Genomic DNA, 18,092 nt, shown 5'->3' with positions numbered 1-18,092 from the left:
TTTGTTAAATATATAATTGGGTTCATGTAGAGAAGGCATCTGCCTTTATATTTAATTAGTTAACGGCTGATTTATATTTTAAATATTTTTTTAAGACTTTATAATTTATATTATATGATAAATGTATTGTTTAATATTTAATATTCTATGTTTAGATTATTGGTTAATATATTTAAGGATATAATCATTTACCTTTTCAATATACCCTTTCTGTTTGGAGTTGGTTGTATTTTGAAATGGTATATTACACTTTTTGAGAAGGTATAAACATGATATACCTTTTCTATTTACCTTTTTCTTGGAGTTGCTCTTAGTCGTTCAATAGACTTCTCATGGATCTTTTTTTATTTGTAAAGTTTAATGAAAATATTAATTCTGTTTTACAGTGTTTTCAATCGTGGGCGTAAATATACCCTGATTAAAATGCATTTGCTCAGTCTGACTGGCCAAAAAAATTGTATGATTACAACATGAATACTTTCGAATAGACTTTGAACATACTCTGAGCTGATTCATTGCAGAAAACTTTAGACCAGTCATGTCCAGATTCTTGACGCATGTGCCTAACTTCTTTGTTGCATACGGCCATATATCACAAGTAAGATAAATAAACTGTTATAACTTATATGCATATTAGTACATGTTAACAGATGCTCATTCTCAAGTGCTTGAACTCACCAATATCACACGATGTCTATACTCATTCATTTGGATGTGTGATTAAATATAATAGTGAATCTGAAAAGGGAGATTAAAACTTCATTAGGAAGTAATGGTTGACAGAATGTTCTGCACAAGGATTGAAGAAATGCCACTTCTCATATGACTTTTGTCAAGTGTAGATAGACGATAGTATTATAAAACTCCTGAACCAGTATAAGAGATATACTCAAATGTCAAATCTAAAAGCCAAAGCATTTTATGGGCGTTTGAAACATAAATCTCACCATGTCTCTTGTTCTTACCCATAATTACATACTACAGATTTTAATTCATCACCAATATTTAATATCCTTTCTTTTCACAATTAGGTTGACCCTAAACTGAAAACAGAACAGTTAGAGCAAATTGCCAAAACTGGAAAGTCTTCTTCAATGGCTCATCAAACATTAGCAGCCCACAAATGCAAACATCCACACAACGACAAAAATAGGAATGCAGCGGTGAAAACTAATGTCACCTTTTTCCATGAGGATTTGAAACTGTTGTACCCCCTCAATCCCATAACAAGTGAGAGTATTCCTTTCATGGAAAAAAACAACACTCTATCTCTCTCTTACTTTTTCTCTCTATTTTTTCACTCCTAAAAATTTGTGCCCAAAAGAAATGTCTCACATGTAAATTCATTTAGTTATGAGCACAATTGATTTTATTTCTTCAGACCAACTCAAGAAAATTGGGACCCAAAATTTTCTAGCTTGAGCTCAAATATTGTGTTGTACCAATAACTATAAGTAGCAAAGTGATGTATGTTTGCAATTCACATGCACCAATTGTGATGTGGAGCAAGACTATAGTGAAAATGCTGCACTCGGCATAAGTACCACCTTCACTCTCATAGATGGATTAAGAAATATAAAAACACACCTAAGAGTATGGATGCAACGAACTAATCAAGTTATTATTGTTCAATAATTATTCGTTCTTTAATGGAGTAGAACTCGAATATTGAAATTTTCAATTCGATGTCTCCACTTATTAACTCTCTATTTACTAGTGTTATATACAGTCAAGCATGCATGTAACTCCTCGTCTTCATCTTACAGTGCTCCCAAAGATAAATACTTATGATACTTTTAAAAATTAAAAACTAATAGTATTACAAAAGATGTACCAGTTTAAATACGTTAGTTCTGCAAAAACAAACATGTGCGGGGATAGCTCAGTTGGGAGAGCGTCAGACTGAAGATCTGAAGGTCACGTGTTCGATCCACGTTCACCGCATTTTTCTATTTTTAATCTAATTTTTTTTGAGTTTATTCATAATTTCAGTAATTAGCCTATTATTTCGGTTTGTATACATATTAGCTCATCCAATTCCCTTGTTTGACTTATTTCGGGTCCGAAACCATCAATAATACTTTCATGTCTCAATTAAAATTTTAGTAGTATTTGCACATTTGAGTATGCACAAAATATATTCTCTTTGTTTCACTTTAGTTTATATACAGTGGTGGATGGCAACTGGAAGATAGACTTACTGTGTTCATCATACTTAGGGCTGGCAAAACATACCGAAATATCGAAATACCGCACTTACCATACCGAAAAAATACCGAAAATACCGAATTTTCGGTATACCGCACTTTTCGGTACGGTATGATACCTTACCGGTAGATTAAGGTACGGTAAAGGTATGGATTTTGCATATACCACGGTATACCGCATCATACCGCAATTACGGTATGTACTGCAAATTACGGTATATACCGTAATTTTGCGGTATATACCTTTAATAAATATATATTTTTTGATATATATATTATTTATAAAATTATAATATTTATATTTTTAAAACTAAAGAAAGATTAGAGGCATAATTCATAAAGCAGTAGCAGCCATCATTAATTCATTATTCTGCCCTAATTCTAAATCTCGATTCTTCAATATTTTATATATCAAACAGGTATGATTTGCGGTATACCGCAACACGGTACGACATACCGAAATGTCGGTAAGGTAAAGATTTTCAAATATTGACATGCCGAATTTATATAGGTATGGCATTTTGTCATACCGCAATTTGCGGTATGGCATTCTCGGTGCGGTATACCGTACCGTGCCAACCCTAATCATACTCAAAAATAATTATCTCTCCGTTCCAAGATAAGTGACCTACTTCTTTTAGGCACGGGATTTAATGAATGGTATTTAAATAAGTTAAAGTGGAGAGTAAAGTATGAGAGAGGGAAAAGTAGAGGAGAGAAGAGAGAATAAAGTAGGTGGAGAATAAAGTAAGAGAGATAATTTTTTGCTAAAAATGAAAATAGGTCACTTATAATGGGACATCCCAAAAAGGAATACAAGTCACTTATCTTGGGACGTTAGGGAGTACCAAATATACTACTGTACTAATTTTTGGTATACCAAAATTTTTCACTACAGTATAGTACATTGGTGAAATTTTTTGATATGAATTTTTATACTCCCTTCGTTGCATAAAAATATATGCATTTAAAATAACACGAGAATTCTTAAAATTATTGTAAAATTGGTAAAATAAGAAAGAGAAGGTGAAGAGTATTTAAAGTAGTGTTAGTGGGATCTACATTAAGTGTTTAATGATTTGTAATGATGAGTCATGGTGGTTTAAATTGTAAATAAATTGATATACTCCATATGAGTAAGTTGAGGACAAATTTCCATAAATAAAATTGCTCATATTTTTATGGGACGAGTGGACGTGGAAAATACACATATTTTTATAGGATAGAGGAAGTATACCGCTATATACTGAAAACTTAGCACTCCCTTCATTCCCTCATAGCCGAGTCGCATCTTTTTTGCACTCACTTCTTTTCAAACCACAGTCTAGCCATCCGATTGGGGATGATAAGTTATTGTGAAGTGCAGTTTAGTATCATTGAGTGCTGCAGTTCGAACGTAGAAATCAGGCTGAAACCTTCGGTGTCAAAATGACTTGAAATTCGCACGGTGCATGTGAAACGCGATTTGAGGGTGAAAGCAACGCGACATTGTCGCAATGACGGACGATGGATTTTGGCCATCTGACATTGTTTAGGGGTGAAAACGACAGTTTACTGTTTTTTCGGACTTAGTTTTAATTTTCTATTTTGTGTTTTATTTCCTTTTGAATTTCTAGGGTTTCTAGACGCTTATAAATATAATTTTTTTTTGTCCTTGGACGCAGTTGATTTTGATAATAATATTTTTCGTTTTCACAGAAACTAGGGTTTCTCTAATTACTTCTCCGTTTAGTGTGTTTTCTCTATATGTTTTGCATCACTGAGTCTCAACAAATCATTCCAGATAACAATAGAAAATATGCGTTCTCTATTCGAAACCAATGTCTTTGTAAAACCATGATGTTTCAATACCGTATAATTAAATACTTCCTCCGTCCCGCTTTAGCAGTCCCAGTGACTTTTCTGCATTCGTTTTGTAAAAATGATAATAAATAGTTAAAGTGGAGAAATAATAAAGTAAAAAGAGAATAATATAGAGAAGAGTCTTATATACATTATTCTCTTTTTTACTTTATTATTTCTCCACTTTAACTATTTATTATCATTTTTACAAAACGAGTGCAGAAAAGTCAATGGGACTGCTAAAGCGGGACGGAGGGAGTATTAAAACAACCTTAAGTGCGCCAAAGTTGGTAGCCAAGGCAGAAAACTAAGCATACTTATATTTAATAGTATAATGGAATATAGACGGAATGGAATGAAAGTTCAAAGGAAATGTAAAAGAATATGTCATTTCATTCCTATTTGCATTCTATTCCTACATTCAATCCATTCTACCAGCATTTCATTATATCATATCAAGAGGGACCTTATTTGAACTAAAATTCATTATAGGTTTTATAATATTTGAGGTTTTGGTATCAATTAAAACACTTAATTGTAACAATATTTCCCAACAAATAGTACTCCCTCTGTTCACGAAAAATATGACACATTTGCTATTTTTGGTTGTCCACGAAAAATAGGACACATTCAAAAAAGGAAGGTTTTCAACAACCTATCTACTTTTTTTCCTTCTCTCTTACTAACAATATAGATCCTACATTCCACTAACACTAATTTTCTCTTACTTTTTTCCTTTCTATCTTACTTTACCAATTCTACATTAAAACTCGTGTCATTCACAAAGTGTCCTATTTTTCATGGACGGAGGGAGTATTTTTTTGACGTTTCCAAATTTACTAAGACTTTTGTTAATATGTGCGAAACTTGGATCAAATAAGACACATAGGACCATTCGGTTTGCAAGATTGTTTTTCATAGTTGAATATGAATTGTGTTTGAGCCATGAGATTGAATCTTATACCTTAATTCTACATGGATAATCTTATGATCATGAGTTATAACCACCCCTACAACTAAAGTACTTAATCCTAAATAAATAATCACGTTATTGCAAAAGAACTGCATCATGGATTCAAACTTGGTAATTTGGCTTTTGTTGACGAAATTAAAGATGCAACTATGCAAGTTACCTAATCCATCTCGGGTAAGCTTGAAAGCCAAAGCTCATTGTCAAGGATTATGACACTAAATTTCCACGTTATTTATGACATATTGATACCAATACCATAGTGCATGTGATTTTGGATATAATACAGATAAAAAAATACACTACAGAAAAAAAATATTGCTTCTCTTCAAGTGAGCTCTTTTTTATTTAGATTTTTGTTGGTTCATTTATTAAGCTAATTATGATCGTTTTCCCCTTATTTTCATAATCCGTATTTAAGAAGCGTTAGACAGTCATTTTACTCCTTGGTGAGATAAGAGTCATAGACTCATAAGACATATTTCATTTCTTATTTTTTGTGCATATCAAACCTGGAAACTAACCCTTCTTTATCGTTTCTCTTTGCTTCCATGGACTCTTTTTCACGCTCATTTCCCATGCATTATTTATTACTCACTCTGTCCCAGATAATTCGGGACAGTTTGGAGTATTCATTACAAAAAATCGGTATCACAAAGCATCATACAAATAAGGTTTAGTTTGGGGGGTGTAGCTCATATGGTAGAGCGCTCGCTTAGCATGCGAAAGGTCCGGGGTTCGATTCCCCGCACCTCCATTTTGTTCTTGTATCTCTACTGGTTTCAACTTATCATCATTAAATCTGGATTTAGTTTTCATTGTACTATTTTTTTGTTTTTCAGCTTAAACATACTCACCTGAACCTACTTACGAGACGGTTGAGACTCGAGAGATGAGAACTTTGCAGAATAGGTAATTCAGAATAGTGATAACTCCTACAAAATGATGCAACAATATATCTGCGCCATGCTACACATTTGTACAATCAAATCTACACGCCCGTGAAGCTGTATGTCTTGGTCATGCATCACGAACGCAAGTTAGCTACTTGGATCTGCATATAGTTGCTAAGGACTACGGCACTGCTAATCCAAATCAATCCATCTGGCTACTTAACAGGGAGTCGATGTTGGGAGTCACAATAGCTGTCATGTCTGGTCCTCCCAAATCACAGCACCGTTTATCCTTTATGTTGACCGCCATAACATTTTGATGGAAAGTGCAGGCAGTACCAGAAGAAACCTGCAAGCCATGCCATAATGTTACAGATGATAGGATCAATTTTGAAAAGATACAAATAGATTACGGTGCAACTATAACCGGTATTTATTTATGTCCAGAATAAAACACCCACACAGCCCTGAAAACATGTCATCCTGACCACTTGAGTCTACATTGGCTAAGATCAAGTTCATTCAGCTAAACCTACAGTCACGATTCGTGACTGTTATGATAACATAGGAGGGCAATGCAGAAGTTGCTGTTATGATAAAAATGGAGAAAATACTTCATAACTTTGAGCCTAATATAAATAGGAAAACTGAAGCTTACTTATGGCTATAACGCTATTTCTATTGGTATTTGGTAATTAGCTTTAAATGAATTAAAGCTAAAATGTTGTCTATAAGGGTTTCCTGAAACCATGTCCTTCAGTTAATCTATACAGTTTGTCCAGCAGAAAATGGCTAGCACGCAATACAGTTTCCAGGACAGGGCAGAAAATTAGTAAGCATGAATTCCAACAGAAATGATGTGTCAACAGAAACAGGATTAGGAAAGTACAAAAGCATGAAGCAGGGTAAAAATGACTCACATTATACATGATATCTCCTAACTTGAACTTAACAGCACCACTTTTGTAGACCAACATCTTGCCCATGTATCCCTCAGGAAACTCCTCCAAACTGGTGTCTTTTTTACGTGGGGAACCACTCATTATGAAGCTTCCAGCTATTTCTTTCTCTTTTATGCCATGAGAGTTGCCAGAAGATTTTGCAACACTGCCAACCATTACTTTCTCCTTTCCTTTCCCGATTTTCACTGATTTTTCTACTGCTCTCAAGTTATCATCTGTTTCTCTCCTGTTGGCATATCCTGGTGCTCTGCCTACAGGAAGATTGGGAGGAAACTTGAAAACAAGCATCCTAGGTGTATCGTCTTTTTCCTGTGAATGAAAAGAAGCAAAATGGACCGAAAATCAGAAATCTAATATCAAAAGATGAGGAGGATATCTATAATTACATTTACAAGGAGACACACGAACAAACATGTTCAATATTAAATCAAATATAATACTGACCAGCAAGCCAAGAATTGAAGCAGAATTTAGAGATTTTTCATCATACTCCTTAGCATCCTCGAATTCAGCTTTATCAAGAATTTCTGGAGGAAGCAAAACAGAAAAGAATTACTATTATTGCCACATGGTAGATTTTAATTTACAAAACTCAGAAGACAGGCTATAAGGTTGAAGAATCAAGTTATTTTAGCTATCCTAATCTGATTGTATTTATTATATTTTTCCTTCACAAAAGCATTTCATTAGTGGGACCACCCAGATCCCCTGCAGCCCCATACTGTTCCTCAATAAAATGGGTACTAAAAAGCTCTTCATTGTAATACATCAGAGAGATACCTGGGTTTCCAGAATGAGGTTTCCTAAGAGGTAGTTCAGTAGGATACAAACTATTATAATCCTGCGGACAAAGTTGAAGACATAAGCTCAACCTCAGTATTTTTCTCCATATAGTTTGGAAAAGGGATAGGATTAAGAAAATTGTCTTTACCCAAGGGGCTCGATATTCTTTCTTCTTCTTCTTCTTCTTCTTCTTCTTCTTCTTCTTCTTCTTCTTCTTCACAGTAGCACCACCAGTTTCATCAACAATATTGTCAGTGACGTCTTGTGTTCTTGCAGAGGATGTAGAAGTAAAATAATCTTGCATTTCGCCGGTGGTAGATGCTTCTGAGTAGGCCGAAGAACTTCCATCATCAGCCCTTTGCCTTTGTCTGCTTGAGCCTGTTATGGTACTTGATTCAACTTCGTGTGAAAAGGCAACTTGCACTGGAGCTGTGGTTTCAAATTCAAACATAGTTTCATAATGAGACATAACAAAAATACCATAATACTGTCTGAAACCTGATAAAAATTGCTATACTAATAGGTTTATGTTTCTCTATCCTGTACAAAACAAATAATTACGTTTCTCATTTACAAAGGCAAAGGCCATACCCAATAGCACCAGCTAATATTTGTCATTAAATAAATTTACAAAGTGGCACCCATATTAAACAACTAAAAATTATATTAACTGCAACCTAACGAGATTTCAGAAAAGAGATTACATTTCTTCTCCACTTTTACTCCCGGCTTTGCTAGATGCCCCTACAAATTGGGAAATTGAAGCAGTCAGAAACATCTATCAGGCAATAATTACCTCAGAAATACATTGATAAGCTAGGACTACAATCTTTCCCATGTTATAGCAATGCAAAGGGCTGCAAAAAGTTTAATCACTGCAACATATCTACTCAAACCAAAAGATGAAAATCCACTGGAAGCAAACATATTGCAACAATATGATATGATTAAGGAGGAAGCCATATAACATTGAAAAGCAAAAAAATGGTTCTATCATACTGGGAACCTTTGTTGTATCTTTTCTATATGAAGGAATAAGAAAAATCAAAACTCCAAGGTATATGTATAGGCTAATTACACTCCTACAAAAATGGAAAGAGCAAAACAGGAAAGAACAATAGGGAAAAACACTACTCCTCTGTCTTTTGGAATATCCACCATTAAATTTCCCATTTCACTTTTACTTCATTTATCCTTTTACTACTTTTGATAAATGAAGTAATAGAGAGTAGTAAACTGTCACTTATGAACTTGAAAACAAGATCTGCATTCAATTAGATATTAAATAAAATTTTCTTAGACGACTTATTTTGCTCAGACACCCATAAGCCTATATATTGTACACAACCATATCTAAACCAATTTTCATCTATTTTAAGAGATTTAACACGAATGTAACTAGTCCCTGTTGTAATTGGTTTCAGGGTGAATCATGCACATAAAACTAAATCAAGAAAACAGATCCTTGTTCTAACCAGAAACCATTCAGCAAAAGATTAAATAAACACGAAAAGTAGTCTGATCATACACCACTAAGTTTCTTAACATTTTGCTGTCAATCTCAATTTAATTCTTCAGCTAAATTAAATATTCTCTGTAGTAATTACTAAAGCACTTGTATAAGTAACTTATAGTGTAAAAGTTTTTCCCGCAAGTTCATCATGGTAGAGCGGTAGAGAATTATCCTCTTAAATTTTGCAATAAATAAATCATTCAAAACCTTTAATTACAATGTCAATGAGAAGCAAGCTCATGTGATTATGTGAGTAGGGAAAGTGCAACAAGACCACAGCTGTGTTCCTAAAATCCCTCAAGTTCAAAACGAAATAATTGATTCTGATAATTTATCTTTCCTTAATCGGCAGACAAAATTGGAGAGCGAAAAATAAGTAAATAGGAGAGAGAATTACGGAAACTCCGCGGGCAGGGAATCGCTGCGTTCCGCCATCATCGCCACTGCAAAGTTCATTCCAACATCAGTCTTGAGAATTATACATAGAAAATGGAAATACAAGCCGGTTGTGGAGGTTTGTTAAGAGTACATTGCAGTTGAAACGGATTTCCGAGTTTGAGGTTTTGGAACATATTTATGAACCTGAGAAATCACAAACAGAAAAAAAATCAGATAATAATACCACTTAATTAAGAATGCGTATGACAATGAAGCGCAGACCCTTTTTGGACGTTTAGGAGGGTCAGGATCCATAAATGGCACCTCGAGCAGCACCTTGAGAAGTGCTCGTTGAAATTAGGGGTTTCGAATTCGGTAAAAGCAGCCAAAGGAAGAAGGTAGCTCAGATCTCGGAATTGAGAGGGAGACGGGAGAGTGTTTAGGAAGTTATCTCGGAATTGAAGAAGAGAGTCAGAGAAGGAAACTCATTAATTAATCATGCTTTTAACTGTACTACTTTGTAAATTAATCTTCATACCGCTCTGTCAGCAAGTGAATATTAATATAATTATTTATACCTCTTTTATAACAGAACTCACATTCACATTCGGTTTGAATTATAAGTTTTAAGAAACGTAAAAAAAAATGTATTGAATAACTTAGTTGACTATGCGAGTCATAATTATTAGTTTTACATTAACACGTGAGTGTGGATATGAATGGACTGAAATGATAAAATATGACTAGAAAGAGGTAGTACTAGTGCTCTATAAAAAGGAGTAGCGAGTCACGATGGGGTGAGTAGCCTGCAAATTCGGATACCCATGGGTACCCAAACCCAAAAGATTCCCAAAATTTCAAAAATATCCATATCTAAAATCCGATCCGTATGTGAATTCGGATACCCTGATACGCAATGCGTGTATCCGAACTCAACTAATCAGGTACCGATAAACCCGAACTTACTAAATTTCAAATTTATTCTATTTATATAAATTATATTGGGACGAGAATAGAATTTACTCCCTCTGTCCTGTTAGAAATGAAACGTTTTCCTTTTTAGTTTGTCCCATTAAAAATGAAACGTTTCATAAAATAGAAACATCTCTATCTCTACTTTTTCATCTCTCTTATTTTACTCTCTCTTCATTAACTCACAATACTACTATATATTGACTATTATTAAAAGTTTAAACTTTCAATTTTAATGCTTTAGCTTTTTCCAGATTACGATTCTACTACCCTAAGTTTAAATGTGGTTAAATAAATTTACCCTACGGGCCGTCGGCCCTATACTAAATAAAAATCTTAATTACAATACATAATTAATCGGGTTTAATTAGATATTAGTCGGGTACTATAATACTGGTTTTGAGTACCCTAAATCTGAAAAATTCTAACATTAACTACCCAAACCCATACCCTAACCCATAATTTCGGGTTTCGGGTACCCAAAACCCGTCGGGTATTGGGTCAGGACCGCGTATACCCAAAACCCGAGAACTAAATTTGCACCCCGAGGTGAGGTTGAATTGAGAGTGGTGTGAGCCGCTGAACCAACAACATGGTAATGCAAAGGGAGAAACTTGACAAAATTAGTAAGGTGTCGTTTGGTTTATTAGATAAAATAGTAGCAATATATAGAATTTATAGCTGGACAGTTAAAAAATCAAATTTCATTTCGAAAAGCAATGAAAAATGCTATTGAATTAACTAAACAAGCGGATACAAATGGAATTCAAGTACAAATTGCAGGGCGTATTGACAGAAAAGAAATTGCCCGTGTCGAATGGATCAGAGGCAGGGTTCCCCTATAAACCATTCGAGCGAAATAGATTATTGTTCCTATACAGTGTTGGATATTTTAGTATAATTGGATTAACTTGATTGATTAGTATTATTATAATGATACATCATTTAAGTATGGAGGTGCGGAGTGCACGCTTATTTGAATTCATTATGATGTTAGCGGCGAAGCCCCTTAACAGATGAACGGGGGTCCGGGGGCAGCGCCCCCGGGTAGCGGGGTCCAAGGGGCGGCAACCCCTGTATAAGAAATTCATCCGAAAATGTAATTTCTGAAAGTCAAAGGACTAATTTGCAATTTCGGAAACCTTTTGAAAATTAGTTATTTTCAGTTATATTCCCAACAGATGCACTGTTTCATCAGCAGGTGCACTGGTTCGTCTTCTTCAAATTCTGATCGATTCTTCTGGTTTTGTACAATCTTATATATCAACATATTGTAGTAAATCTTCTGAATTTTATCCGATCAAATATTTTGGTAGAACCACCGAAATTGATTTGATCTTAAAGTGATATCTTCACGACTTTCAGATTATCCGGTTTTGTTCAATATTCAAATTCTCCCAACATACAGTTCGAACTACTATCTATGGAGTATTGACATCAAAATTTGGATTTTTATAGAAAAGGAAGAGGAGTAAGAAAAACTTTCATCATTTTTTCCTTTTATCAAGCAAGATAGTATAATCTAAGATTAAGTTGTGAGATTATTTAGTAGAACGGGATTGACAATGACTAATTATCACATGACTATCCATCTTAGATTAAGTAATGAGGTTCAATATCATGAACCAAACATAATACTCGACCCGTTCCATAGTAATGGAGGTGTTTCTTTTCAGCACGGAGATTAAAAAAATTTGTGTTAGGCGAGTTAAGTAAAAGAAGAATAAAGTGGAAAATGAAAAAGATAGATAGATGAAGAGAGAAAAAAGTAAGAGAGAGTAAAGTAGGTGTGGAAAATGTGTTGACTTTTACTAAAAAGAGAAATGACTATATTACTATGGAACGTACCAAATGCCAAAGTGACTCTATTACTATGGAAATGAGGGAGTACTAATTTAATAATTGGGCATAATCTTTCAAACTGAATACCCCTAGGGGGTGTTCGGCTTGCAAGATTGTATCCCAAATTAAATGTGTAGTGTGTTTTATTCATGAGATTCAATCCTAGATGAATTATGGAATAATTAGTCATAGCTAACCCTATATGACTAAAATAATCTCACAACTCAATCCTATATTATATCTTAGTACTCCCTCCGTCCTAACTAAGTTGAGACAAAACTTTTGGGTACGGAGATTAGAAATTGTGTTGAAAAATAGGAGAGAGGAATAAAGTAGGAAAGATAAATAGACAGAGTAAAATCAATGGTGGAATAAAGTAAGAGTGATTGGATGTTTTGTTTTTTGTCAAAAATAGAAATGACTCAACTTAGTTGGAACATCTCAAAAAGGAATACGATTCAACTTAGTTAGAATGAAGGAAATATTATTTTATTTAGGAAATCGAATACCAATTAGATTATTAGGTGTATAGTAGCATTTTGTTGCTTTCAATGCGAATCGGCTACACTAATTAGTTAGGAGGTTAGTTAGCTTAGTGTAGTGAATATGCCATATTGACATGAAAATAAACAATAAAAACACGCATTACAATCAATTAATGCAAGTAGTAAATGTTCTTGTCTCCCATATTCATTTATCTCTTAGCTTCCTTGCAAAACTCCTCGATCATAGTCGTCATTGACGTCGGAAGACAGAGATGGTATCGTGTTCATTACTAACATATACTTTTGTGGACTATGCTCATATAAAGAACCCATGAAAAAATAAAAAAGAAAACCACCATCAAGGTCATTACTTACATATACTTCAAATTCACAATTGTATATTGTATATTGTATATAATATATTATATATCTAATTGACATATCTTTGATTGTTTAATTGGAGACACTTTCAAGTAAATTTCGGGACACTTTTTAATAGTGTCTTAATGTTAGTAAGGATGTGAAAACTAGGACGCTTTTATGAATTGCGTTGGAAAATATGTTGAAGACGCAATTTAAAAGTGTCTTCAAATTAATTCACCGATGCTTGCTAATTGCGTATTTATTTTAATTTGGCACGCTACCAATAAGGACGCTTTTTAAAGCGTCGGTGAAATATTTAGAAACAAAAAATAGTGTCCCGAATTAACTTTAAAAGCGTCCTTAGATGTGTTTTTTTATAGTAGTGTCATGTCATGTATGTTAATAATACTATTATTCAAACTAAACTTGACTATTTCAGTTTTTTTTACATGTGAGCTAGAAAAAATAGTAGACTGACTTAAATTTTGCAAGCAAACAAACTCTATTTTATTTACTTGAAAAACGGAAAACAAAGCCTTGTTCGATCAATTTAATCTCACTAGAACAATATAAAAACTCATCGCACTTCACTTTGCAGCAGCCGCAGAAACAGATCCAATGGGCCTCGCGAAAACAAATGGGCCAACACTTTTCCGGGCCGCAAAATCTCCACAGCCGTTAACAACAGCCGACAAGTTGTAGGGCGGCGCATCCCTGGAGAGCCACTGGTCCACGTAGAAAATGGACTGGCTGCAGCCCATGCGGTGCCCCGTGGAGGTGATCTCCACGGAGTTACAGAGCCAGCCGTGGTGGGACCCGGCGCCATCAGAGGTGATATTGATCTTGCAAATGGGGGCCCCGATGCAGGGCGCGAGGCCCGTGAAAACATCGACACTTCCCCTCTCCAAGTAGTCGTGTTTTGGGCCCTTGAGGCCCCATTCCTTGAGGTCCGGGATCCAAACCGAGGCCTTGCTCGAGTCGCTCAGCGTCACGCTGATTTTCGAGTTGGTCCCTGCTTTCACCACTGATCCCGTCTCCACATACAGTGTGTAAACACAATCCTACGTCAAAAAAACAATTAAAGGTCACCATGATCATAAAAATTAAACAAACTCGATTACATAAGAATCACACACAGGAGAAGATGCGGATGAGGTGATCACGAAAAGGGTGGCGACGAGCGAAGCTGTGGCGTGTATCAACCCGATGTGACTGGACATCTTTCTCTACCGATGGTCGTAAAATACCTATTTACTTCTCGACTAATCAATACTAGTTGTATAAAACTGTGTATAGATATTGTATTGTATGATTCAAATAGATATATAGATATTGCATGTGCTCTATTTATAGCTAGTTCATCGTACAGATAATTCTTCTTGATCTGTGTATTACTTATTCAACTCTAACAAACATAACAAAATTTTGGCGTTTGACTAGCTCAATCATTATACTACATAAAGTTGTGATTCAGACAAAGTATATCAATAAGAAATAGGAGTACTATTTACTAATTAAAAAGGTTTAAGGAAATAAATTATTTACTTAATAATAAAATTATTATCATAAAATTATGAAATAGTGATAAAAGTAAATATACTTGTCATATTACTATAATCCAATTTTACTTCTTAAAAATGTGATTGCCACATATATGATGTTCATGGAGGCAAGTACACCGCTACATGTTAGATAAAATATAAAAAAAAAATACATATATAAACGTGAATAATTTATATACAAAGCGAGATTTTGATTTTAAGTAAACCGATCCACACAAAAGTTTGGCGCTGGGAGAGAGCTTTGATAGTAGATGAGGTACTCACCTTGTAAGAGATGATCCAAAATGAGACTATGAGAATGAGACTGATCAGAGGAAAAAAGTTTTTATTTTATTTAAAATTAGTTTAATTTTAAGGGATATCCAAAATAGTAAAACTAGTCTATTTTAGGGAACAATGGAGTATATTTTTCTAGACATTTCTTCACTTTGTATCCAGATATTTCTAATACCGAAGTTCAAATATTTCTACTATAATTATCAATATATTTGTAATACATAATTCTCAATAAATACACTAAATCCTACTATAAAATAGTCTTCTTTTGCCATTTTAGTTCTTTCCACAAAATTAGTCCATTTTCTATTCTTGAAAACCTTTTCACCACGTGAAACTCACTATCAGCCAACGTATTTCAATTACTTTTCTCTTCTTTTTAATTCTAATCAAAGTTAAACAAAATATACTCAATCATCTATATATCAAACAAATTCCACTATTAACACATAAATTGAATTCCTCTACTCCTACAACCAAAATTTGTGCATAATCACTTGCATCGGCCTCAAAATCCAATACACTGATACACCAATTGATCAAGTGGCTGCAACATAAGTATTAGTTGAAGCAACTACAATCCAACAACTTCTAAATCTCCCAGTTTTGTATATAAAACATTTTGTGAGTGAAAACCTTCCATGCCCAGTATAAAAAAAATAAAAACTAGAAGCTCATCTATAGAGCTAGCAATTGCCTGAGTTTAATGCAACATTGTTTCATTTGCATTAATGCAACCACATCAGAAGCTCATCTATAGAGCGGGCAAGGATCCTCTGCAGTTTTGCAAAACACAGCAAGCCATGTTGTGCTTTATGCGCTGTCGTTTTGTATAAATATACTGCATAGTAATTGTTGGTAATATTTGTTGATTTTTTTCTGTGTTGCGTGATATGTGATACTACAAATTTCAGCTGCAATTTGCATCTCTATTCATTATGTGCACCATAATAATAATATTAATGAATGTATTAACGGTTGTTGTTAATTGTTTTAATGTATCTTCAATGTTTCCTCCTTTGTATTTATTTGAATAGATATTTAGGAACTTGAATATGTATATACACATGCGTATTTTGGTTTATTCATTTTGATTTAGAATAAAATTATTTTTTTTTATCTAAATTAATTTGTTTTGAATAATTTAGCTAAAGGATAATTTACATATAAATTTCTATTCTTTTGTCAAATTTTAAAATTGTATCAACTTTAAAATTCAATTATAAATTATCAAATTATTGATATATTTGATTTTGAAACCAAATTATTTATTTTTTCTGATTTTATAACTAAATTATTGATTTATTCTGATTTTGCAATGAATAATATTTCAACCCTATCTTTATAACTTAAATTAAGTGGCACGATATCATTTGCATTAATGCAACCACAACCTCAAAACTAAAAGAGCTAATCACCCTCACTCGACCGAATTAATTCTACTCGTACATCGACAATTGTTGCTAGAGAACCGCCTCGGGATAATAAGAGTTCTGCATGCATACAATAACTTCTCCGTCTCACCATCCTACCTGAAAATCCCGTCCCAAGGCACCTGTAAAAATAGACTCAAAGTTTTTAGTAGACAAAATGAGTATCACAGAATATCTAGTTATCTTCTTTCACAAATATTCTGATATTTCTATTGCAAACTACAAAAATCAAGGTTCATCACTCAAATTAAACCTGATTTGTTATGAAATGTTTCCATCTTGATAAAATCTTTGTACTTAAGTGGCTTTATGAAAATATTAGCAACTTGATCTTGTGATTTTCCGTACTCCACAATAGAGTCATCTGTTTTGAAATGCATTCTCTTATATCTTACTCCCTCCGTCCCATAGAAATCGGCTAATTGGGAATGACATTGATTTTAATGCGTAAAGAAGGAGAAAAAGTAGTAGAAATAATGTTCTAGATGGTATGGCCAATAAATGATAAAGTAAAAAGAAAGAGAAAAGTTTTCCATAAATGAATATGGATTATTTCTATGGGATTAACGAAAAAGAAATTTAGCTTATTTTTATGGGACTGATGAAGTATGATTTTATGTACTCCACACTTGAGTCTTGTGATTTCACGTATTCCGCATATGAACCTCCTATTTAGCAATGCATTCTCTGGTATAGTAGAAACAAGTGTTGATGTGCTTACTTTGATTATACAACACCAAATTTTTTATAACACAATCACCTACATGTTATCCATACAGATAGGTGTTGGCTGTTTTGTTGCAACCCACCTCCATTAATAAACTCCTGATTTAAACTGCATGGTAGTCAAATATTTAGTTTCACAAAGTTGATAATGTGACATTAGGCCATATAATTATAATTGAATAGGCCATATATAGTCGATCATATATCTGAGTATCACTCACATTATTCATCTAGCGTATCTTTCTTGGATAACTTGACCCACAGTCCACTGTGTTTTGATAGTATGCAATTCTCTATTTTAATTTTTTTTTCATAATCTTTCTTGCATAGTTAATTGTGTGCCATCAACCAGATCTATGTCATATCAAATTCTTCTCTCATGATCTTCTTGAATATGCTTGATTGTTTCATGTGAAAATAAAACATACCAAAACACTACTTAAATATTTTCTCCTTTAGTTTTGATATGGAATGCATATTCATGAGGGTACTTGTCTTTGATTCTCCTATTCCATACTCTTCGTGCATATTTCAGCTCTTACAAAGCATTCATTAATTTCAAAACTTTATTTTCTTGTTCACAATGACTCACAATGCAATGGCCATGATGCCTTTGGTAGTGTCGTCAACTCCCACTCTCTTCATCCACGGAGACACAAAATTTGTTATTTACTTGGTTTTTGCAATTAAGTGGATTAGTTTGATATCCAAAAATAATTGTCCGACTAAATTTGATGTACCCAAGTTTACCAATGTAAATATATAATGAAACTCGGACATCAGTCAAACTATAATAAAATGACAAACTAAAATCATAAGCAATAATATCAAATAACATAACAATACCACGTGACCACCAGCACCGAGTCTTTCGCATAGTGGAAA

The 18,092-nt window shown here is 33.8% G+C and overlaps 2 protein-coding genes and 2 non-coding genes across 4 annotated transcripts; 2 read left to right on the top strand and 2 right to left on the bottom strand.

Moving 5' to 3' along the window:
* The first annotated feature begins 1,871 nt into the window (after nt 1–1,871).
* Nucleotides 1,872–1,944, top strand: TRNAF-GAA. Its single transcript has one exon. It is a non-coding gene; the product is annotated as a tRNA-Phe (tRNA).
* Nucleotides 1,945–5,703: 3,759 nt separating this feature from the next.
* On the top strand, nt 5,704–5,776 carry TRNAA-AGC. Its single transcript has one exon. It is a non-coding gene; the product is annotated as a tRNA-Ala (tRNA).
* Nucleotides 5,777–5,910: 134 nt separating this feature from the next.
* LOC125211680 lies at nt 5,911–10,022 on the bottom strand. The gene is made up of 9 exons (XM_048111573.1): nt 9,831–10,022; nt 9,700–9,752; nt 9,568–9,613; nt 8,362–8,401; nt 7,806–8,086; nt 7,655–7,715; nt 7,319–7,401; nt 6,833–7,183; nt 5,911–6,261 (listed from the first exon to the last, which is right to left on the bottom strand). Exons 1-9 carry the CDS (start codon nt 9,861–9,863, stop codon nt 6,115–6,117), a joined length of 1,095 nt encoding a protein of 364 aa, XP_047967530.1. The 5' UTR covers nt 9,864–10,022; the 3' UTR covers nt 5,911–6,114.
* A 3,632-nt stretch (nt 10,023–13,654) lies between these two features.
* LOC125211024 (PLAT domain-containing protein 3-like) lies at nt 13,655–14,514 on the bottom strand. The gene is made up of 2 exons (XM_048110697.1): nt 14,347–14,514; nt 13,655–14,271 (listed from the first exon to the last, which is right to left on the bottom strand). Exons 1-2 carry the CDS (start codon nt 14,428–14,430, stop codon nt 13,798–13,800), a joined length of 558 nt encoding a protein of 185 aa, XP_047966654.1. The 5' UTR covers nt 14,431–14,514; the 3' UTR covers nt 13,655–13,797.
* Between the last annotated feature and the right edge of the window lie 3,578 nt (nt 14,515–18,092).

Source organism: Salvia hispanica, chromosome 3, assembly GCF_023119035.1.
Source record: "Salvia hispanica cultivar TCC Black 2014 chromosome 3, UniMelb_Shisp_WGS_1.0, whole genome shotgun sequence".
Lineage (NCBI taxonomy): Eukaryota > Viridiplantae > Streptophyta > Magnoliopsida > Lamiales > Lamiaceae > Salvia > Salvia hispanica.
The sequence above is the reverse complement of the archived record's forward strand: the minus strand, read 5'-3'. Positions and strand labels throughout refer to the sequence as shown.